Raw genomic sequence first — 23,410 nt, 5'->3', positions numbered from 1 at the left:
ACAAAGCGACGCAAGAATTTTTCTGCTGATGTGGTGACTTGTCCCAGTTAAAGGTCTTGCCTTAAATGAGAGCCATCACATGCACAGCTTTGCAACAGAGCTAGGGCCACGCTGCAGAGCCGAGATTTACAATGTCCCAAAACTGGAGGGCGTCTGACATGAGGGATCTAATTTAAGCCCATTAAATAGAAATTATCTTTCTCAGCAACATGTTACAGAAGTGCAGAGGGAGAGCCTGGCCTTTTAAGAGGATGGATTTCTGCTCCAGAAAAAAAAAAAAAGGAAAGGAAAAAAAGCACCTCCTCAATCATAAGAGCCAGTTTGGCAATTGTACGTAGTAATTAGTTTAATTCAAATACCTAGAGGGGAAAAAATAATTGCAAAACCTGCCCAGAAATTTTGGTGGTTGTGGGATGGTTCCCATTGGCAAAGGGTCAAGGCGAGGTCCCACCCAACGCCTTTGTGTTCCCATGCGCGGGAGGAGCGCTCGGCAGCGCTTCCCGGGAGACTTCCCTCTCCACACAGCTACACCCTTGGCTCAGGCTCATTGCACAAGTATTTTAAGCATGCTGATAAAAGCCCAGCAGTCGCTGGCCGGCATTACGCGAACACCTGGCTGCCTCTTTTCTCCTGGAGCCAGGGATCGTTTCCCTGTGGCTGCCCACGTTAAATATCACACTCGGCTCCACATCTTCTTGCATGTGGGACAGCATCCTCCTCTTCCCAGACACTGCTGGCCTTGTGCAGCAGCAATGCCTCAATGCATGTCTTGGTGGAAAATTGGTGCCAACAGCCCAAATAATCATACCGATATTAAAAAAAATAATTGCAAACATCATTTCAGAGCGGGGCACAAGTTTCTTGCATATGCTGCCAGCTTGCCCTTCTTCCCAGTGTTGGGGGCTAATGATTTTCTGGCCAGCCGGGTATTTTCTGCTCCCCTGAGTGTGATAGCTATCCTGCACGAAGACCGCAGAGCAAAGAGCACGCCGGGTGCATGGGGGGCCATCTTTGTGTCCCATGGGACATCCTGGCTGTCCAGCTGTATGTAGGAAAAAAACTGCCTTTGCTAAACTGGAGGTGCTTCCCTGTCCGCCGGGTTCCTGTTAACGATGCAAATGGGAGAGCTGCTGGAGGGGGAACTGGCCCAGCCGGGTGAAGGGCTTGCATTTCCATCCAAATTGAAATATCCGTTCTTTTTGCAAGGGGGGTGGGGGACTATCTCAAGGGGGTTCAGTCTTTATCTGTGGTTTTATTTATTTATTCTTAGAGATCTAGCTAGACCTAAGCCTCTCACTCCTGCTAAGCCCTTGAGAGCTGTTCCTCTGTCCCCCACTAGAGAAGAAATGGCAATAGCAGCATGGGTGGAACAGAGCCCTCTCAGGTAACTGATATTGGAAGAATCTGTGATTTGCTTGGAAGTCTTGAACACGACCCTAGAAATTATCTCTCCATCCCTAACCCCATGCAGTAGTTACCAGCCCTGTTGAGTGCAACGTTCAGAAGCATCTTCTGGGACCAAAGTCATCCTTGGACCCCGGTGAATGCAGCGGTGAGCACCAGCTTGCCTTTCAGGCAGCATTATGGTCATCTGGACCACTCAGTAAAGAGCTGAACTGGCTCATGGTGGAAACTAGTCCCCATGCCTCCAAGAGTCCTTAGCCTTAACGAACCCTAATTGGACCTCTATAAATTAATGCAAGAGATTATTTGACATGATGTGCTACTACTGCAGGGGAATGCCATCAGGGACGAAGAGGCTTCCACACACTCTTCTCTGCTTTCCCATCCCAAGATTTGCCCTCACCCTGACACCTGCATGTCTCTGCCATCTCTCCTAGGTACCATGCTCGGGATTTGCGCCTCAGTGCAGCCCTTGACCCGGACAGTGGGCCCCACCATCGGCGGAGTTTTATACAAACAATTTGGAGTCTCCTCCTTCGGCTATTTACAGCTAATTGTCAATATAGGTTTGTTTGTTTACCTCTTAAAGAGTAAAATCCCGCTGAGAGAGATGAAAAGCCAATAATTCAGCTGCAAGAAAGTAACCCCCTTACTTTTTCCATAGAAATAGAGATGTTCTTGAGTTTTATTTTTTATTCCATAAACCTGGAATAAAACCATTTGAACAATACCTTGCCTTTTGTCAACATTTGCATCTGGAGTAAGGGACAGATTGGTTTGCAAAGGCCTTGGAGCCGTGCTGGAGCAGCTGGCGGCTCCAAGACCCTGGGAGCTATCGGGTTTCTCCCCGCAGCAGCGGCTGTCATTGCAGGCAATAGCTCCAGATCCTCAGCTGTTGTCAGGCAGCATTCCTGCTTGGATTCACCGAAACTAAGAGGATTAGGAGCCAGTGTCTCTACTCTGGTTTGGCCTTTTATTTCACCCCCCTGCAATGGTACCAAGGAAAATCAGGGTAAAACACATCTGCTTTTGAGTGTCATTTTGCTGCATTAAATGCACCTCTGGCATTCTTGTGCTAGAGGGGAATCGAGGCCAAAGGTTTTTGAACACTGTGGCCAAATGTTTGCTACATCCACAGCTCAATCGTGTGCCACCCTGCCTCTGCACGAGCCCGGCGGGCGGCAGCATAGCTGCCAGCAGCGTGCAAGGAGGATGCAAAGCCCCGATGCAGGACTAGCACGCTGCAGTGCCAGAGTCTCCCTGCTGCTTCCAGAAACTGGGGCCAACCCTCCTTCCAGGGTTGGTTTTTTTTTTTCCCCCCTGTACTGAGTCTCTCTTGCTCTTACTACAGGCTGCTTGTAATTACATACTTTGCAACTTCCTCTAGTACGAAGTCTCCTGCAAGAATTGCACTGATATTGGGAGAAGGAAATTACCTGATTGAAATTACCAAATTTGGAGCATTAGTAGCGAGTACTTTGCCTTCTAAGCTCATAGTCCTGACTGCTGGAGCTGACTCATGTGCTGCAGCATTGCTCTCGAGGAAGCTCAAGTTAGTTAGTGATAATTGAGCCTCACAAAATAAAACTTCAGTAGTTTTATACAAAAAAATTAGCTGCTCTTTTCTCCAAGCTTCTTGGTCCGGGTGCTATTGGAATAAGACTGTCTCCATTCTTCCCATTTATCCTGTAGAAATTTAACTCGATCTAGAGACTGCGGAGGTGGAGGAAGAGGAGACGGTGAGTTCAGCTTGCTTTGTGGCAAAGCTGAGGAGTCCCATGGAGCATCGGCACTGTTATTCCAAAATCAAGAATCCAGTTTTCTGCCTTAGCACAGCACTAAGGTATGGGGGCCAGGGGAAGGACGCAAGGTGTTAGCAGACAGCGGCATTTTATTGTCGGAGGGAGCTCTTGTGCCTTCTGTAGCCGCCATTATTCAATTACATGGGAAAGCGCTTCAAAAGCAGCACTTACCCAAGTTGTGGTAGGCTTTTCTATTTCCACCACTGACCAGAATTGGACCTCAACACACTTTCCCTTCCTGGTCAGGAGATGAGGTCAAACGCAAATGGGTTATCTGGGCTTTCTCCACCTCCCACTGCCCCCCAGGGCACCAAAAAGCTGAGCTTACCCGCTCTTTTTAAGCCACTACACCACTGCCCGCTCCACAAACATGTCAACAAAAGTTACTGCAGCTCAGACTATAGTAATAAAAAGTGAACATTTCAAGTAATTTATTTGGAATGGACATATTAATGCAAAAGCAATATTAAGACCAGTAACTGCTGAAAGACATTCATCAAAATAAATACAAATATAGATACTACAAATAATTTAAATTGTGTTTAACACCACCAGTCAGTGTTGAATCTTCCTTGCGTCTCATAAATAGAAGATAATTGTTCACAAAGCTGTGCCACTCAAAACACGTGGATGCTTCGCTAGAAGTCCTTTATGAAAGTCTTTGGTTTTTCTTTAAATGCATCTCAGGCAAAGCTCAGGGCTCTTTGCTCAGCAGCCTCAACAGGCTTGGAGAAAACCAAGCTGCTTCCAGCTCTCTTCTTCGCTTTCCTTCATTGGTACCCTGTCCCATTTCAGTCCAAGACACTCGATCTGGTTTATCGTCCAGTGGTATGCTCTAAAGGCAGCAAGAGAAAGCAGGTTAGTTAAACGAACAGGACAGCGGGGCAGAAAAAAAAAGGGGAGGCTTTAAAGGGAGAGTAAGTGTTCAGCATTTATTTTCGCAGATACTGTATTTTTAGCAAATTCTGTATGGAGAGCACTGCCAAGTGCCATTTCTTATTTCCTCCCTAATAGCCGCAATTCACAGCACCCTGCATAAGCCCGACTCCCACCAGAAATTCCCAGTGCCTCACCAGGAAAGGGGGAGCCAGCCCCAAAACTCCTGTGCTGAAGTGGCTGGGCAGCGCGCCCCGGTTTCGGGGTGCGGCCAGGCACTCTCGTGGGCCAGCAGCGAGCCGGAGAGGCGGCAGCGGTGGGGGCCGGGGGGTACCCCCGGCAAAAAAAGGGGGTGAGCGGTGCAGGGGGAGCCCCCGCCGCCCGTCCCCATCTGATTTCCCAAAGCAGGCGGGGGGAAGAGGGGGTGGGAATAATAAAAAAAAAAAAAAAATTGAAAAAATTCAGAGCCCGGGCAGGAGCGGGTTAGGGGCCGTGGAGGGGCTCACCTGGGGCCGGGCCGGCCGGGGCGGGCGGCGGCGGCTCAGGGCGCCCGGGCCAGCCGCCGCTCCTGGGCGCCCGCCGCCTGCTCCATCTCCTGGCGGCTCTTGAAGTCCTGGATGGCCCGCTTGTTCTGGAAGTCGATGAGGGCCATGGTGATGGAGGCGTTCCAGCAGCTCTGGTCCGGGCACCGAAAGTCAATCTCCTTGCGGTCCTTGGTGACGATGGTGAAGTAGATGTACTTGCCCGTGCGCTCCACGCAGTCCACCTTGAGGATGGAGCCGAAGCCCAGCTCCTTGCCCTTGGCCCGCTTGTGCCCGTCGGGGAAGAGGCTGAGGCTGTCCTTGGTCAGCACCACCAGCTTCTTCTTCCACAGCTGGAAAAGGCTGTCGCTCCGCTTCTCCAGCTCGCCCTCGCGGATCACCTCGGCTTGCATCTTCATCCTCCCTCCCCGGCGGCTCCGGCTCCGGCTCCGGCTCGGGCTGTGGCTGTGGCTGTGGCTGTGGCTGTGGCTGTGGCTGTGGCTGTGGCTCCGGCGGCGGCTCCGCTGCGGCCCCGGCTCCGGCTCAGGCGGCGATGACCGAGCCTCGCCGCGACGGGAACAATTTATTGCAATGAATCAGCGCCGGGCGCCTTCCGGTGCCTCCCCCGGGGAGCCCGGCCCGCCGCCCCCTCGCCGCCCCGCCTCCCGCCCGCCCCCCCGGGTCGCGCTCGCCGCTCGCCGCCGCCCGTCGGCGCTGGGCTGCGGGGAGGGAGAGGTCGGCGGAGGGGGTCCCCCGGGAGCAAAGGGGAGGGTGCTGGATGCTGCCCCGCCTCGGCGGGCGGGCTGGGTGTGGGGAGGTGGGTGCCTCCCCGAGGGCCCCATCTCAGCTGCCGCCGTGGGCAGGAGGACAGCGGCCACCCCTTGAGGGGACCCCAGTACTGCCCCCCCCGTGTGTTTCCTCTGCCCAGCAGGGGTAGTCTCCCCCCGGTGAGGATGAGGCTGCTGTGACCTGATGCACCCCCATCTTGCCCCTCTGAGCACTCCCTGCCACATCTCAGGTCCACTCTGGGGTACACGATGCTCCCAAAACCACGTCCCTGTGGTCCTGGGCCAGGGCATCTCTGCCACGTTGGGTCTGCCCTGGCGACATCTCCACCTGGTGCAGAGAGGCCTGAGCCCCGCCTGTGGCAGGCCACTGCCATCTCCCATGGGCACCCCACGGGCATCTGTTTTGGGCCCCAGCCCCCAGTTGCCCTAAGAGGCTCAGCCAGGACCTGGCCAAACCCACCAGCTTCATTTAAGGCCCCACATCCAGCCGGCTCTGCACCATCACTAACAGCCCTTCCTGCATCCTTTCCTCAGGGCACCCCACCTCTCCAGTTTTGCATTAACACTGCTCCCCCTTATCTTTTTTGTTGTCTCCTGCAATCACTGGATTTATCCCATTTTCTTCCCCCCAGCTCACTTCCTCCTCCCAGGGAAGGCACCACAGTTCGTTATAGTCTGGCCAGTGCCCAGCGCCACAGGAAAATCAGTAAAGGCTGTGGCGGTTGGAGGTGATATTTAAGAAGCACGTGCGAGCCTGCAGCCCCTTCCTTTTGTACACCATTCATTTTGTCACCCTTTTACGATAGTTGACACAAGGCTGATCCAGCTTCCTAGCCATTGCCTCAATGCTGCAGCCGAGGGCAGGGCTGCGCTTAATGAACTTATTCACGCTGTGAATTCCGAAGCAGTATTTGCTCAGCTACATACTTCTTGCAGCATCACCCCTTGGACTTTGAGCCCTGTTCCCCTCCATCATTTTTCTTCAATGACCGACACCTCTATAGGTGTTTGCAAGCCAAACCCCAGAGGTGAGTTTACAAAGCGAGGCCTGGCCCCTTTGAAGAGCTTGGCGGCGTTCCCGGGGACTTCAGCAGGGTCAGAAGCCCATTCCTGGGAACAAATTAGAGCTACAGCCAAACCCGTTTCCGCTGCAAATCACCCATCAGCTGGAGTATACGGCCATGCTTTGATAATTCGCGGCAGTGTGCACATCTGTGGGGAGGGCCAGAACAAAGGGGGGGTCTGTGCGATGCTCTTGGGGTTGATGAATGAGCCAGGAATGGTCTGGCTGAGCTTCTCGGGCTGGGATGGGCTGGGGATCGCTCTGGAAAGACCACGCTGGCCATCACTGCTCATGGAGTGGGGGAGCGGCTGCAAACCATACACATGGCTGTGTCCTGGTGTGAAGAGCTGCGGACTTTTCCCTGAAAGCCAACACTATAGATTACTTTTTAGTGTGATATAGTTTGTTTTGATTGATAAACCATCAGGCTGCACAGCTACATTTTCTGGACAAATGCTGGTCTGCTCCGTAAAACAGCAAGTTCCTGTCCAAAAGGCCCCATAAGAATAAGGGAGCTGGAGCCAGCGAGGAGCAGAGCTGGATCTTAAGCAGAAATCATTATGATATTTTTAATTGTGATCCAAAATACAACAGGGAATGGTCTTTGTGCACAGGAAATGGGACACCACTTCAAAAAGAGCAAAAAAACAAGGCAGCAAGTCAGGAGCATACAAAGAACATCTGGAGGAAGGCTCCCGGTGTGGAAAGGCTTCAGGACTTGGCATGTTTGTGCACACCTTGCTTCAAAAGGTCCGGTAAAAAAAAACTGAATTAGCTTTTAAATGAAACTCGCATCTGTGGATGCGGGGTCAGCAGCGCACTTTGGTCTCTGTCTTTGCACTTTTGCTTTCATCTGAGTGTTTTTTCTTATGCATTTATCCATCATTTTGATAAATTCAAAGCCTCCCCCAGCTGTCACCACAGTCAGCTTGTCTTAGCACTGGCCAAATTAGAAAGCTGCTAGAAAAATAAAAGTTTATTAGGAAAAAAAAGTGAAAAAATTGCTCACAGTGTAGAAAAAGGTAGGTTCTTGCAGAACTGGGACCCTAGTTTCCAGTGTATGTCCATTGTAGGAAGGCTCCACTTTTTCACACAGCATGGGCTTGTTAAGTGGATAACCATATAAAAGGAAAGTCCAGTGCACTAAAATACCATAATTTTAGGTCTCTGGCATTGTGACCATGCAAAAAATCCATAAAGTAGGTTTTAAAGCCTATTTACCTTTACTGAGACAGAAAGTAACGGTGACTCTAACTGAACCCAAAGTGGGGAGCAAAGTCAAATCGTGGGGAATCTCCTACGGGAACACATCTCGGGAAAGAACGGAGAGCTTCAAGGAGCTCAGAGCAGTCTGACCTGGGGAACATGCAGCAATTGCCCTCAAGTAAGTAGCACAGCCCCAATCCTAGTGCATGCTGTGGTAGCTGGTCACTACTGTTACAAGTATATAGCACTAGCTTTGCTTGGAAAAAGAAAAAATATGTATATTGCCTTATTTTTTAAATAACAAGGATTAATAACTTAGGTGGGGAGCTGACAGCAGAGTGCTAATTTCATCTCCAGTGCGCTTGGGGAGAGGGGTAAGAGATGCGATGCAGCCCTGCACCGTACCCTGGCACCGAAGCTTGGGACAAGCATGGGCTGAGTGTCACAGTGTGGTTTGGGTACGTGTAGGTAGTGGGTGGCTTTGCTAATTAAGGGCCATGACCCAGCTTTAGCTAATAGGAGCTCTGGGTGATTGCAGTTCAGGTGACTGCTGCTGTCTCTGTCCAAGCTGGGGCTGGTGGCTGGGAGAAACCTGTCGTTGCCTTTAGTTCGGGTTTAGGTTAGTGTGGTTTAGTCGTGTTACCAGCGAGAGCAAGAGAAGAGATTTTTTTTTTTTTTGCGACCCACCACGTCACCTTGCCTGTGCTTCAGCAGGGCGTGAGCTCCCAAATACAATTACTGTGGCTGCCATTAAAAAAGGTCATCAGGCACCAGCCCTTCGTTACACCCCAAATACAAGAAATCTGCAGGAATTTGAAAATTTAGGAATTTCTCTCTCTTCTTAGAAAGGGGGAAAAAATAACGCAGTGGGCAGTGTTAACCAGGGGGAGGTGATGGGAAATGCACTAACATTCATTCGCTGGAGCCTCGTCCCACGTGGCTGTCTCCCTCTTCCCGCGCTCACCAGGGATGCTGGTACCACCCTCCACTTCACCCCAAAGCAATTTCTATTCTAGTAAGGGCAATTTTAAAAGCCTCCATGGCAATTTGGCATGAAAGTGTGGCTTCAGCCCTCTCCCAAGCGAAGGGAATAGCACTGGGTCGCTGTGGGGGGATGCTTGTACGTGTGTGTGTGTGTGTGTGTGTTGTGTATAGGGAATTTTTTTTTTTTTTTAATGGGTGTGGGGTGGGGTGGCCACACTCAGCCTCGATGGGTGGGCTGGTGGCGCCCGCTTTTGCAGGCTGGGCTGCTGGCTCTGCCATGGCACATGTCTTAAGTGAGCGCCTGCTCCAGAGAAGGGATTTGATCATCGTTTCAGAGTCTGAGGCGTCATGTACCCTGCTGCTGGCAACATCGGGTTGCCGTAGCTACTACATGAGTCATGGTAACACAGCGCAGCAGCCACGCAGGTGCTGCCAGGAGGAGCCCACGGTCTGAGGTCAAGGCTGAGGATGGGTAGGGATCACACCAAGGAAAAATGCAAAAAAATGGGGTTTTGATGATTTACCTCCTCTGCGGCTCTCTCCACATACCCATTGGTGGGACCTGCTAGCTTTTCTGTGGGATTTAGCAATGCATTTAGCCTGCCGAGTCTCCAGCTGGCCCTGACATCGCATCTCCCTCCCCAGAGATGCAGGAGCTCACGCTGCAGCTATCAGCCATTGCAGGGTACCGGCGTTCCCACTGCCATCATGTTTTTATTCGCATTGTCACTCTGTAATCCCGGAGACATGTATCTCCTCTCCAAGGAGTCTGTCCCTGGAGAAGGACTCCTAATTTCGCTGGTGTTACGCCAGCATCTCAGCAGCAGAGGAAAGTGGAGACTCAAGGCCGTATAACTTCTTTTATTATAATGATTTAAACACGACATCTGTAGGGAAAAAAGATGGTTTACAGGATTGACATTGTAATCCTGCCAACTGAAGTTGATTAGTAACAGAGAAACATATGCTCTTGCATTGCAAATTGTTGCCCTCCAAGTTTATATTAAGGTGCAGCTGTATCCACAGGCACATATAGCTAGAGCTCAGTATAGTGACCACCAGGTCTCCTAGGAAACTTGTACTCAAAAAAAACCTAAATAGCCGTAAGTGAAGGGTGTGGGTTGCTACTGCAGAAAGGTTGTGAGGAGCAGTGTTTTTTTCATGCTTTTCACATTTTTTTTCCATTTTTTTACATTTTCATACGCCTTAAAATGCTTGGTTTTTTTTTTTAATTAGACTACTCCAGAATATCTCTGGGAAGTTTTTGGTAATAGTTCCTTATTATTCCCCTCCTTCAGAAATGTCCTGGGACAAATTGGTGCCATTGGGTCCCCCCAGACTCCACCGGTCAGGTGGTGGGTGCCGGTCTCTCTGCAGGCAGGACCTTCTGAAAGGAACATGGAGCCTGTCAGGGGCAGCTGCCCAAGATGGAGACACCCTGTGAGGGCGCTCAATCTGGCTTTGGGGATGTTCATATCTTTCCATGAGCACAAAGGGAGCTCGGGTACTTCACTCCAAGATAGCCAAGTTCAGGCGAAGAAGCTCTTCTCTTAGAGGCAGCTCATTTAGAAAGGTCTCAGCCAGGGAGATGAAGGCCACCAAGGTTGTTTGTTTAATGATTACAGCAAATGAAACGCAGCAAGATTGGAGCTTTTGGGTTAAACAAAGACAACTGCAGAAGCATCTTTGCTCAATCTGTGAGAATTTTTTTCATACCGTGCGCAAGCCATGCATTAATCAGCAATATCACGTAGCCCCGCTTGCTCAATTTACTAATATTTATCTGACTAAGACTCTTTTTTCCCTTAGAGACTTGAAATGTCTCATCCCACTGACTCAGTGTGTTACCGGTACATGTTGTAAACTGCTGCAGACAGTCATGGAGCAGGCGTGAGGGGCTGGGGAAAAAAGATGTCATTTCCAGTAAGCCAGTCCTTGGTTGTGCTCTGAAGGAGACAGCCAAATAAGGGTGGGTTTGTGCCAACTCAAACCTGCTTAGGAGGACTTCAGGCACTTAAGTTCAATACTGGGATTAAAAATGGGGGGGGGGGGGGGGGGGGGGGGAGCTGTTTTGCTCTGTCGCTCCCCAGCAGCCTGGGCATGACTGTGTGTGTAGTACGTTCCCCACTCTTAGACATTGTGTAGGTGTTTAGTTTGGTTACCAAAAACAAAAAAGAAAAAAAGAGGCTTGTGTTATCTGGTCTTTTGAGCTGTTGGTCGTGCAGTTCCCTGCTCTGGTCCCCCACCTAATACACGTATCTTTGAGTCTCTCGGCCCAATTTCAAGCCCATATGGCAGAATTGCAGCAGGTGGAAAGTTGCTGCAAGGTCCATGTGTAGCTGGACACAGCTTGGCTCCCCACTCAGAGGTGCCCGGATGCATCTTCACGCGGGCGAGGAGGGTGTTGACCCAACAGGTTGGGTTTGGTCCAAGACTGCTGTCTAAATGCTGGCAGACCTGGATATAGCCCGTTCTCACGATCGTCTTCACAAAGCGGCTTGCTGAGCATCACAGGGGGATCCACGAATACCTTCAGACACGTCAGTGGGGAGGAGAGAGTCCCATCACATGGCTGCCGTGGGACCCATGGTGACTCAGTACTTCCCCTTCAATAAAGACTTCTGCCGAGAGCATGGGAAGACCAGTGGCTTGCCAAGCGCTGCCCTGAACTATGCGGTCATTTACTGGCCCCTTTGAACGCCGTCAACATTTTTTCATGTCTAACGAGCTCAGGAGATGGTTTAGGCTACAGCTCACAATTTTAAAACAACGGGACATTCCCCCTCCAAAGCGTTCAATTTCCCAAACCAAGTCTGTCAGGATAAATATTTGGGATATCTTTATTTTGCAGCAGCAGTAATAAATGTCTGAGAGCTCAGCCCTGGCTGACGCTGATGTGCTCTTTGCATATGAAGTCTCCGGTGATTAGAGTCCATGCCATTCAGCCTGATATTGCCTGTCTGCTACCAGCCAGCCTTTTGTTACCCTGGTGTAGCTACAGCAATAACGTTTACCAGAGATTATGAAGGGCCAGGCCTCGTAGTAACATTCTGATACCACGCACCAAACTGAAGGTCACTGCTTCGAATAACCTGCCATTTCAAAATCTGCAGAGATCAGTAAAGTGGCTTTTAACCATCTTTTCCCATTTTTATCTATGTGTGGAGACTTCGGCAGGTCCAGTGCTGACAAGCGCATACAAGCGGGATGTCCTGCATCACATGCGAGCGCATTGTTGTGCTGCGCTGCCTGGCATCAGCGTGGCGTGTGTCCTGGCGTCCCATCCCAGCTGTCCCGCCGACGGATGATTGAGCCCCCTGTTTGGCGCATCCTCCTAGCCCTGCTTTCTGCTTTTCGCCTTTTTTTTTTGAACTAACAGTGTGTAAACTTTAAGAGTAAACACTGAAAGGCATCACAGGACCGCCTAACCACAACATCAGCAAACTTGAGGGAGCTGGGGGCAAGATGAGGTCATGGTACTGTCCAGATTTGGGATGTTTCCTGTCTCCAGGCAGGCTGGAGAGCCATCACAAACAAAACCCTCCAGTGCATCATTCCCAGCAGTGGCCAGGGCCAGGCTGTGGGGACGAGCTGGAGGGGGAAGAACATCCTTTCCCTCCTGGGCAGCCAGTGTGCACGGCAGGACAGGCGGTAGCGCTGATGTCGTGTTTCACATTGTCCTTTGGCTGCCAAATTTTCTTTCTGAAGCCGGGACACTGCATTGTGGCAGGTGTGAAGGGAAGCAGTTTTTGGCACCGGCTGTCCTCTCCTGAGGCTTTCCACCTCCTTGCCAAAGTTCCCGCTGCCGTGACCTTTACCTGCCACCATTACCCTGCTGCTCCCCCTTAAACCCACGCCCATGGCCAGCTCTCCGCCAGTACAGCCAGCGGGAGCTGAGAATGCCACATTGCCTCGTTGGCAGTGCCGGGGAAGGCTGGAGGAAAACGAATGTCTGGTATGGTGGATTAAAAAAACAAAAATACTCCATGCATCAGCTTCAGGTGCTTCAATGAAATCCAGAAACCATGGGAGAGAAAAAGAATCCTAAAACTATGGGATAAAAAGGATAAGGGGAATCAGCAATGTGTATTTTTCCCATTTTGATTGACTTTCCCAAATCTAACCTGTCACTGATTTATTTCACCACTCCAACCACCAAATAAAAGGGTATAGGGTGAGTTCAACAGCCCTGAGCTGTAGAATTTGGTGTGTATAAACTCCAGGTGCCACCCAATTTGTGCACGTCCTTTGCCTTTTGGGTTGTACAGCGGGGGATAGCGGCAGCCCGTTTGCTCTGCAGTGCCCAAATTAATATTTGCTGATGGGACTAACATATAAAAGCCAAACTTTCTTTTTTCCTGCAGTTACTCAGCCTGTCGCATGTTCGAACACCCGGCCCCACCTCGGCAAATATTTGCAATAAGTAGCTCAGGGCACGTTCCAGCCTTGGGTCCTGGGGCCAAGCCCAGCTGTCCTGCTGTCACTCGGGCTGGGCTGAGGGCTGGGGCTGGGGAAAGCAGTGAGCATCAATGATGCCGTTATTCTCCTCCCGACGGTCTCCATGCCGCTTGGCTGAACCAGGAGGTGGGAAAGGGAAATCCTACGTCATAAAAAGCTGAGGATTTGATTTTTTTCCGCTCTGTTAAAGAAACCACGGTTCAGTGGCAGGGAGAAATGGGTTTGCAGAAACTTCTGTGTGTGTTGTGCAGAGAGCAAAAGCTGGCACTTTTGGAGATGGGTACAAGCCTGGTGGCCCGGTGGCCCAGTGGTCCGGTGGCCCGGTGGCCCGGTGGCCCGGTGGCCCAGGGGCAGCCTATGCTGGTGCTGCTGAAGGCACCAGTGACTGCAGCCTTTACGAGTGGAAAAAAAGATGAAGCGAGAAAGTTTGTGATAAAGCAGGGAGGCAGTTAAGGGGAGGAAATGAGGGCACTCGGCATGTAACCTTGGCTGGGCTCTGCTCCCTGGGGACAAGCCAAAAATAAATTTCCCTGGAGCCAGGGCAGCCAGCACTCAGATTAAAGTCCCTGTGCAACGAGCAGGGGGGAAGCAGCCACAGCACGCATGGGGGATCAGAGGGGGCAGACATGTATCACCCAGCCGAGGGCATCCCGCTGGCTTTACTGGGGGCAGCTTTGTCCCCCCTTCCCAGGGGGGACAGGGGGGTTCCTCGGGAGCCTGGTGCCCACACTTTCTCCTTCGTGTGCCCTCCGTTGGCTCAGTGGGGCTCCAGCCCGGTGCCTGGTACAGCTGCAGGGGGAAAAATTATTTTCATTGAGCTGAAAACACAGGAACCCTCCTAATGCTAACAGCTTAAAACACAGAAACCCCCTTACTGTGGTGTAATCACTGAGTGCTCGCTGGGCCAAATGTCATAAAAGCTTACCTATTAACCCCAAATTACTGGTGTCCTTTAGACAAGGGGTCCTTTCTGCAAGCAAAGACAGGTAGCACTGACTGGCATTTACCACCCTAGGATGGGTTTATCCAAGCTTTTCTGGAGGTGGTGTAACCAGAGGGGTTGCTACAGCAGGGATAAAACACTTTAAATTCCTTGTTTTCTCAATCTATTTATTGACTATTGGGCATTTAAAGTACTGAGTCCTGCTGGCCGGCTGGCCTTCGGAGCTAGGAAATAACCTCCAAATGGAACAAAACGAGTTAAATGCCTTGGCAGGTGGCCAGGATGACTAAGTCATTCTTCCAGCCTTACTGGAGCAGGAGTCAAAGTCATGGAGCCGGACACATTTCCCATAATTGGAAACCCTTGGCCAGAACCACGGGATCTGGGGCTGCAGCAAAAGCTGTGGTGGGCTGTGAGCAGCTGGTGGGGACACAGGCAGGGCAGCTCCAGAAGAGAGATGCACGTCCATGAGTGTGTGTGCTCTGCAAAAAAGAAACCAATGGAATAGCAAATCACGCATTTGGCCAAAATAGTGGCAAACGAGGCTGGAGTTTCTGACACGGACACTGGCAGCCTGGTTTCATTGCCAAGGTCTTTCTAAGAGCCTCTTTGGGCTCGCACAGGCACCTCTCCATCCTTAGCTTTTCTTACAAGACCCTGAAGTGCGAAGCTATGTGACAGCAGGAGGAGAAATGTTTGATTTCAGTGAGTCCATCTCCTTTCTTCCTTCTCCTCCTCCGGCCATGGAGAAGGGATGTGGCAGCACCCGTTGTTTGCCTGGACATTGCCAGGATCATTCATTCCCTTCCGTTCCAGATGGGACTTATCTGCGGCCACTCCAGCAATGTGTGACAACAGTCAAGCACCCCACGGGGAGCCATGCAGGTGCTTTACCACCCACAGCTTATTTAACCACCCTATCGGCGCCGCTCGGCTCACACAACCATCAAAAACCATCATCATCATCAGACACTGCTGGGAAACAGGCAATGGAAGAAGAAAACCAGGCGGTTGCCCCTGGCATCCCTGGGACTGGTCCCCTCGGCAGAGGTCTTCCCGGCGCTGGGATTTTTGGCTCAGTCTGCCCTCTGAGCACATTTCTTCGCAGCATGCCCAGCCCACAGCCTGGCCTCTCCCATGCCTGGTAAGAGAAGGAGCTTGACCTTTATCTTTGGTGACTCATGGCTGCTCCTGCTTCACTTGCACGTCAAGGGCTGGTTGCCTCCTCCATGGGAAAGGGCCTAAGTGTTGACCGGGGCAGGAGGAGCCCAACCACTCCTGCACCCAGAAATCCCCTTTAGCCACAGTCATTCAATCACTTATCGCCCTGTGGTGCCTTGCTTGCTGCTTCTGCTGCTCCTCTCACAGCGTAAAGCAAGGCTATAATGGTAGTGCCGTGGGACGGTTTGCTTTACCCCTGCTCAGAACTGAATGGCAATTGCATTGGCAGGATTATTAATTAAAAATAAAAATCCTCTCTTATTTAAGCCACACGCCATCACCAGGTGACCAAGGTCTTGGGTGGCCAAAGTCATCACATCTTTCCCAACCCCTGAAAGGCATCTCCGGGTGTCCCGGTGCCACAGGGCAGCTCGTCCCCACACTGCCCCCAGTTTGGGAATGGGGACACCCAGACATGCTGCCCGGCTGTGTGGCGCAGGGGACTTTGGGTGTTTTCCAGCAGAGGGAAGGGAGGTCCCCAGGTCGGGGTGGGATGCTCAGGAGCACCACAGCCCCATGGGAGGTGTGGGGTGTTGTGTTGCCACGAAGGAGAAACACCCTCCCAGGTGCGGCACGTGCCCGGTGAGTCACCATCCTGCACTGCCACCATGATGGGCAGCGGGGGGAGATTTTTATATTTCCCCCCCCAGGTTTCTTACAGCCATGTCTTCTCCTGAAAGCTATTTATTTCTGTGCATGTACACGTTGCATATGAGCAGAGACCAGCACTGTGCACATGGGGTACCAAGGCAGGAGCCCAGGACCCCCTTGCCTACCCTTGGCTACACCAGTATGCCAGTCACAGGTCATGGCTGTGCACGGATGAGGATGAGGATGGATGAGGATGAGGATGAGGATGAGGATGAGGATGAGGATGAGGATGAGGAGGGAGCTGCTCCGAGGGAAGGGCGGCTGCTCAGTGCCGCTGACACACAGCACCCTGCTCCCCAGCCTGAAATGCAGGAGAGTGGTTTTATTTACATTCCCCACAAGTGGTTGCTGCAAGTCATCTTGAATCATAAGTAATTTCTCATCCAACAGCAAAGAGGGGAGAAGGGGGAAAAAGGCCTTAACCCTGTGAGAAGGCTGGGAACTGGGATGGGGATGCAGCCGTCCCCACGGGAACAGGACTGCATTTCTCTGGGAGATCAACAGGTCGTGGGTCACTGCAAAAAAGTCCCCTCCGCAAAGCCAGGCTGTGATCGATGATTGCTGCAGGCGTGAGGCCGACGGGCTTTTGTCGAGCATCTGGGACTCCAGGGCAAAGGGAGCAGGAAGGCAGGGAGGAGGTTTGTGTTCGGGGTGGGGGGCTGGCAGGGAGCCTGGAGCGTGATCTCAGCCCCGACCTTCAAAGGGAGGAGGCTGCTGGCTCGGTGCTGACTGACTGATGGACCTGCCCCAGCTCTTGCATGTTGCTCCAATCTGGGCATTTAAAAAAGCAGGTTTCACTTCTCTTTGGTTAAAGGCTACCTTGTTCTTCCATGTGGTGCAGGGCTGGGGCGGGCGGGCGGCAGCAGCGGGGTGACTCAGCCCGCCCACGCAGCAGCCTGCCATCCAGCCCCAGCTATATTTGCCAAGCAGGTGAATCAATCATTGCACAGAAAGACCTTGGACCTTGCCTTCTTTCCCTTTTTTTTTCTTTTTTTTTTTTTTTTTCCCCTTTTTTTTTTTCCCTTCCCCTCCCTGGAGCCGCACTCCCTTGAACGGCACTGGCCAGGCGGCAGCCCTGGCTCCCTGCCTGCCTGAGGCCGGTGCTCTTCGGGGCGGTGATGCATTGGCCATCCAGTCGGACCGCAGGCAGCCCGGCCAGCAGCTCGGTGGTCCCGGGGCCACCTGCCCTGCAAACTGAGGGCAAGCCCAGCAGCGCCGGCCAGGGGCGGAGGAAACGCCGAGGGTGCGGTGCAGCCACAAAGCCGCCGGGTTTTTTTCTTAATAATTTTTTTTATCTCTGGCAGGAGGAAGTCGTAAAGCGATTACATTTCATTGAAACATGAGGAGGAAGGACAACCCAGCGCATGGGACTGAGTCAAGGCCAAAGCTCTGGCCTCCCGGCTGCCAGAGAGAACAATAAAATGCAGAGGCATCGTAGGACTAAGCCGGCAGTTTGGCCCCTGCAATTATCACTGTTTCCCACGGGAGATTTCTACCACGTGCCTCCATTTTTCCCTCCCTGGTCACGCGTTAGGACAGACAGACAAGGTGGTGCCTACAGGAGAAGTGCACATGTGGGCTGGGTGGGTTAGTCCCACCTTGGTGCTCGCTGTGCGGGGTAATGGGGAGGGTATCTCTATCAGAGTGCAGCTGCCTACTGCTTGGCATTACATAAAATAAAATTAAAATAAAATAAAATAAAATAAAATAAAATAAAATAAAATAAAATAAAATAAAATAAAATAATTACTTTTTGAGCTCCTAATTGTGGCTCTGCTTTTGCTTTCAGACGCCCATCCCAGCCCAGCAGCTCCTCCCCCTGCCAACAACCACCCAGGATTTTATCCAGGAGGTGTTTCTGGCTGGTGCCGTGTGTGGGGAGGGCTCGGTTTGGCTTCGGAGGGTTTTCTGGGTTTGGGGTTTTTTTAAGCTGTACGCTGCTCCTTTGATGTGCTGGCTCCGACACCAAAAAAGCCAATTGCAGCTTGCCCGGGGGTGCTGGGGCAGGATCCGAAAGCGCCGGCAGCATGGCTGGGAGGCAGCCGGCTTTGATCTGCTCCCACCAGTCACCCCAGAGGCCCCCACAAAGCCCTGTCCATTCAGGGGGGTGGTGGGGGAGCCCTCCCAAACCCTACTGCACACCATGCAGAGAGATCTCCTGTGGTGCCACTGAAATGCTCAAAGGGGGCCGGCCCCCCCCCTCCCCTGCACCGCCACCCCCTTTAATTAAAAATTGAAATCGTGTAATTGCCTCTTCATTAAAGCCAATTAAAGGCTGGCTGATGAGGGAGGAGGTGGCACATTTTGCAACTCACCACGGAGATGAGAAAGCACACACCGCAATTATGGTGTCTGTTTGCTTTGCCTTCACCCAACGTCTTAATCAGGGCTGGCTTTGAAATCGGACCCCGGGTGAAACAGCGCTGGCAGGTTCCTCGTGCCCAGCAAACCCCGCGTACTGGTCAGGCTGGGTGCTGGGAGAGGCTGCCGCACGCCGCAGTGGGAAAGGGAAGCCAAGCTGCCTCCTCTTCCTCCTCTTCCTCCTCCTTCTCCTCCTCCTCCTGCCCTGCGCCCGCAGATGGGGCCAAGTGCAGAGGAGGGATGCTCAGGGGGATGAGGGATGGAGAGCGAGACTCCTCCATGCCCGGCTGAGGAGCCCCCTGCGCTGGGGCCTCACTGGGCTGGTGCCTGCAACTCTGCCTTTTGCTCTCCACCTCTCAGGGATGCTTCAAAGCCGGCAGCGGCTCTTCACCAGGGCCAGGAGTGCCCACACTGCCGGTCCCCACCCCTGCTTGGTTTGGCGAACCTCACGGACCTTGCCCTGCGAGGTGGGGGTGTGCATTCAGAGGGCTCCTTTTTTGCTGTCCCTAGCCATAACAGTAATGAGTTCACAGGGGGTTCAGTCCCAAATGGAACAGGGTATTTGCCGCCTCTTCAGCCTCACTGTGGGACAGAGACTGAAACCCCTGGTTCCCAGAAGGCACAAGCCGAAGCTGGGGGGCGGTGGGAGGGAGGGCTCCATCCCCTCTTCTCCTTGGCCAGGAGATCCCGACACAAGCCAAGCCATCTCTGTGACCACAGGAGTTTCCAGCCAAAGAAGCTCTACCAAGTCTACAAGCACAGAGCCGAATACACGTTCAATGCTGCAGCGCTGCTGCTCGAGGTGCCAGCTCAGTGATTTACCTTCTTGCTGCCCAGCTTTGAAACACCTGAGCAAGCAGCCCTTGCGAACGCTTTGTTGCACACACCGCACTTGCCTACATTTTGACCTGAACCGTGCTTATTAACCTCTTGGGTTTTTTTGTATAATAACAGTCCAGCGTTCTTTGTAGGCAATCTTTCTTCAAAGATCTCCTTTTTGATCTTTTCATAGGCTAAGCAACAATTCATCCTATATAAATCTCAGATTGAAAGTACATAATTTGTTTTTCCCTGCTTTTTTGAAGCGGTAAGAGATGAAACGGCTTAGGGGAATGTCAGCAGCAGTTATATCTTAATTGGTTTTTCTCTGCATCAAACCGCCTTGAACTATTCACTTGTGTGCAGGAGCTCTACGTGACCTTTACAGCAAGTGCTTTAACTCCCCTAACAAGTTATATCCCATCACCGACTTTAGGAGTTTGCTTTGGTAGTGGCTCCGATACTAATTTTGTACCCAACCCTCCTTCTCTCGCACTCTTTCTGTCCAGGAAAATCAGAGAGTTTCAAATGTGCCTTAAGTCAGGAGCGTGAAAAGGAAGAAGGAAGACTAGATAATTGGGTGAAATAAAAAATAATATAAAGAAAGGAAAAAAAAAAAAACCACCCCCCCTAAGTGTGACCTAACCACTGTTGGCCAAGTAGATGTTAATGCTAAAACACTGAGGCATGTTCCTCCTTTACCCTTAAAAGTTGGGCAAGCGTGGACTCAACAACCGCCAGGGTGAATTTGCTTTGCGAAAAGATCAGTTTAACAGCTCACAAAGAATATTTGCATGGTGCAAAGACATTTGCATTGGTCCTTCTTTTCCAGCATCATCCTATGCTCTTTGCATTTTGCCCCAGGTAGGGGCAAATTATTATTTTATGTATTTATGTTTTTTTCCCCCTTTGGGTCATGTTGCATAATGAGTAAATTCCTTTAGGTACCGTTTCCCTTCTCTTCAGCCCTTTTCTTAAGCTGGGATGGGTCTGGTATTGGTTATGTTTAACTTGCAGATGCTGGGGGCAAGCAGAAAGTCAGGGGCGAGTCAACAAGAGGTCACTGCATCGCTGACAACGGCTTCTTTGGGAAAGGAAAATTTGCTAGGAGGGTGGGGGTTTTTTTGCAGCACGGGACTGTTACTAAGAAGGCTTGTACAAGCTGGGAGGCTGTGCAGAGCCATGCTGGCAACCGGAGCGCACGCTCGCTGGGTTGTGTTAACCTGGTTTGGCATCCCCACAAGGTGTCCGGATTCCCACGGTAAAAACCGGAGGGTAAGGTGGCTTGTGCAAGAAGCGAGCATGCTGCTGGGTGGAGCGTGCATTTTTGCTTGTGTAATGGTGAGGTGAACAAACAGAGAGGAAAGCCGGTGTGGAAACAAAAGCTGGCACTTGGCGAACAGCTCAGCCTTCATTCACACGATGCTTCATTAACAGCACACAGGCTTGGATTTTTTTTTTTTTTGATGCTTGTCAAACCCGAGTGACTTACGGCATTTATTGTTTGGGCTTCCTGGCCCTGGCCCTGGCCCGCAAGAAGCTGGAGGTATTTAGGACAGCAGTATGAGCATATGGAAAAAAAAATAGCTGTGCCTGTAATTAGTGTGATGACTATAAACTGTTTGGAAAAGGCAGGATGAAGGTTCATCCATGCACAGGTCACAGTTATGGCGACAGAGCTGTTTGCACGCTGATTATAGTGAAAAACATGGGCAACAAAGGTAAAAATTGTGAGGCCTTCAGCTTCAGGGGAGGAGGCTGAACAGCTACTATATTGACACAAAATCAATTCCTCCCAGACTTCATTTGGGAAATAATACAGATATTTATCTGTGGGAAGAGGCAGAGGATAAAGAAGCATGAATGCTGCTTTTTTTTTTTTTTCCACATTTTACACTTTCCTTTATTTTTTTTACACATTGCCATTTACAATAGGCTAATGAGAGGTGATTTGCAGGAGCCCAAAGTAAACTTCATGTTTTTCCAAAAGCCACATGTTGGTGGACATGAAGAGCCGCAGGACCAGGTGAAGTTTAGCGATGCCAAGGCTTTGGGGCACATAACATGCGCTCCAGCGGTGGGAGAATCGTCTCCCATCTAGCTTGCATAGTCTACTACTTGCCCTGATAGGCTCAACTAGGAAGGATGTTTCTTTCATTTACTGGCTGAGCTATAATTGCTTCCAAAAGGGCTCAAGCTAGGATGCGTCAGAAGGTGCAAATTTCAAGCACAAGTTCATAAGGTTATGTGCTACCTCAGTGTAATGTCAGGGAGCCAGGGCATGTCTCACATCTTAAACTCACTTCTTGAATCACTGAGCTCGCAAAGAACGAGCGATTTCCTCGTGCCGTAACTAGTCTGACCTCTTCTTACGCGCTCCTCTCCAGCATAGGCCTCCGCCGGACTGCTCTGTGCTGAGCTGGCTTCCTCAGCCAGACCTCATTTGCTTGAGGAACTGCCACCAAGGCAGCATTTAACTGAGGATGAATTTATTACGAGTCTCTTTTATTTTAAAACAGGAAAAGCCTGTTTAATAAGGAGAGTGGAAACGCAGAGAGACCATTTTAATTTCTCCAGCTACCACAAATCCTAACCAGATAGTAAACCCCAGATAACTGAACTTACTGAAATTGGACCAAAAGCCTACAAGCTCTGTTATCCGAAACACCAAGCTCCCATGAAGGTACCCTAACACTGTGCAAAAGGCTCCCAAGAAACCACAGCCCGACCCTGATTTTCAGCTGGAAGCAGAATATTTGCCATTTGTTTCTGTATCAGATAGGGCAGCGGGGTAGTACCTCCAAGGCTTTCTTCCTAGACAACCGAGGCGCTGAGAAGCTATTAATCATGCTGCAGCCTGAGTAAGCAACACACCAAATTAATCTCACTTGGAGCGCTTCCAGCTGCTTCAACTTTCAGACCCAGAAATGGAGCTTTTTTTTTCCCCTCAAATGAAAAGCTACCGACATGAAGACTGCATCAAAAGAGCATGTTCCCACAGACTAAACTTCAGTTTCTTTTATCAGGTTGCTGTGATGGTAATCAGGCAGGTATGCATGTAGACTCACTTTTTTGGTATCACCTCACCATTTTTAAAACTAAAACCCTAATTTTGCATAGGGCCCCCAATTTATTTGTCTGAAGACAGAGTCTTCAGAAAACACCAATATTGATTTTTTTTTTTTATTTTCCAGCAATCACTCATCTCCTTTTTGCACACCCACACTCCCTGTATTTACCATCCAGCCTGGGTTTGTCCAGCCGTGACATTCTGTCAACCAACCCATTGGTTCTCAATACTCTTTTCTGCTGAAGGAATGAGCCGAGCTGTTCAAGTACCTGTTAGTTACTTTTCCTGTAGACAAAGTCTATAAATAACCACCTGAAAACAGAGAAGAGTCTATGAAATGCTCATCTTCGCCGTTATCAGCTAGATCTGCAATGGCAAGAGCACGGCTTGGTTTTGACAAGATCTGTTTTCTATCAGGCTGTGTCGGCTGGAGTTAACTCTGCCTTAACAAATCCCAGCTCAGCTTTCCCATCGCTTCTCCTGAGGACGAGCATCTCGCTAGGCAGCTTCGTTACCCACCCATCTCATTTGCGCTCCCTGAATGCTGGCACATTGGCTCTCCGAGTTCTGGAATTTCCCGTTTTCTCAAAATTAAAGTTAGCCTTTCAGGATTCATGCATGTAAATTACTTTGGTGTGCTAATTTGCAGATGTTTATCTCCAGGTAGCAGCACTCTTGTTTAACCCTGTAGTGAAGAGTACTTCTTTAGGATGAGGGAACTATCATTCAATTTCTTTTGATACAAAAAGAAAAAAAGCTGGTCAAATACCTCTATTTGATGTGCCTAACATCACTGGCACTGTTATTAGCCAGTTTGCACATGTGCAAACTCCATTCATTATTCCTCCCCTCGCCAGACATGCCTTTACGCTGTTCTCTGTGCCTGCCGTAGTACACTATAGTCTAATGACTGGTTAACAAGTCATAAACCAGTTTATGTCCCCCTGCACCTCATCTGGTCCATGACCAAATTGCATACATCATGTGGAATCTTTAATGATGACGTTGCCCTCAAAAAGCCCCAAATCCTACAAAACATCCCAGACTGTTTACTTGCAAATTGAGCAAGTTTGTTCTGATTTACATCAAAGCATGTTGTAGTGCAATAGTTACAAGGGCTCCTTTTTCTTTGGCTTTTGGCAACAAAGGAAACTAGCAGGATGTTCGGACAAGAGCTGTACGAGGCCAAACAGCCAGCATGCCCCTTGTTAAACACTTCACTGTTCACTACCAAAGTCAAAGG

The 23,410-nt window shown here is 50.7% G+C and overlaps 2 protein-coding genes across 3 annotated transcripts in view; one reads left to right on the top strand and one right to left on the bottom strand.

Moving 5' to 3' along the window:
• Positions 1-2,127, top strand: part of SLC67A1 (solute carrier family 67 member 1) — a 60,965-nt gene extending 58,838 nt beyond the window's left edge. The window contains exon 10 of one of the 2 annotated variants that reach the window (XM_076344170.1): positions 1,842-2,127. In XM_076344170.1, coding sequence (XP_076200285.1) covers positions 1,842-2,029 — 188 coding nt within the window. In that variant the 3' untranslated portion in view covers positions 2,030-2,127. Of the gene's footprint in view, positions 1-1,270; positions 1,323-1,841 lie in introns of those variants that run through there. The other variant, XM_076344171.1, reaches the window with a different exon arrangement.
• Positions 2,128-3,613: 1,486 nt separating this feature from the next.
• PHLDA2 (pleckstrin homology like domain family A member 2) lies at positions 3,614-5,176 on the bottom strand. The gene is made up of 2 exons (XM_076344172.1): positions 4,589-5,176; positions 3,614-4,041 (listed from the first exon to the last, which is right to left on the bottom strand). Exon 1 carries the CDS (start codon positions 5,020-5,022, stop codon positions 4,624-4,626), a length of 399 nt encoding a protein of 132 aa, XP_076200287.1. The 5' UTR covers positions 5,023-5,176; the 3' UTR covers positions 3,614-4,041; positions 4,589-4,623.
• Positions 5,177-23,410: the final 18,234 nt, after the last annotated feature.

The sequence above is a fragment of the Aptenodytes patagonicus genome, chromosome 7, assembly GCF_965638725.1.
Source record: "Aptenodytes patagonicus chromosome 7, bAptPat1.pri.cur, whole genome shotgun sequence".
Lineage (NCBI taxonomy): Eukaryota > Metazoa > Chordata > Aves > Sphenisciformes > Spheniscidae > Aptenodytes > Aptenodytes patagonicus.
This window is presented reverse-complemented; position numbering and strand designations above follow the sequence as displayed.

Bases quoted from the DNA above. Each gene is read 5' to 3' on its own strand.
- PHLDA2 (XM_076344172.1), bottom strand. From the start codon at position 5,022: ATGAAGATGCAAGCCGAGGTGATCCGCGAGGGCGAGCTGGAGAAGCGG.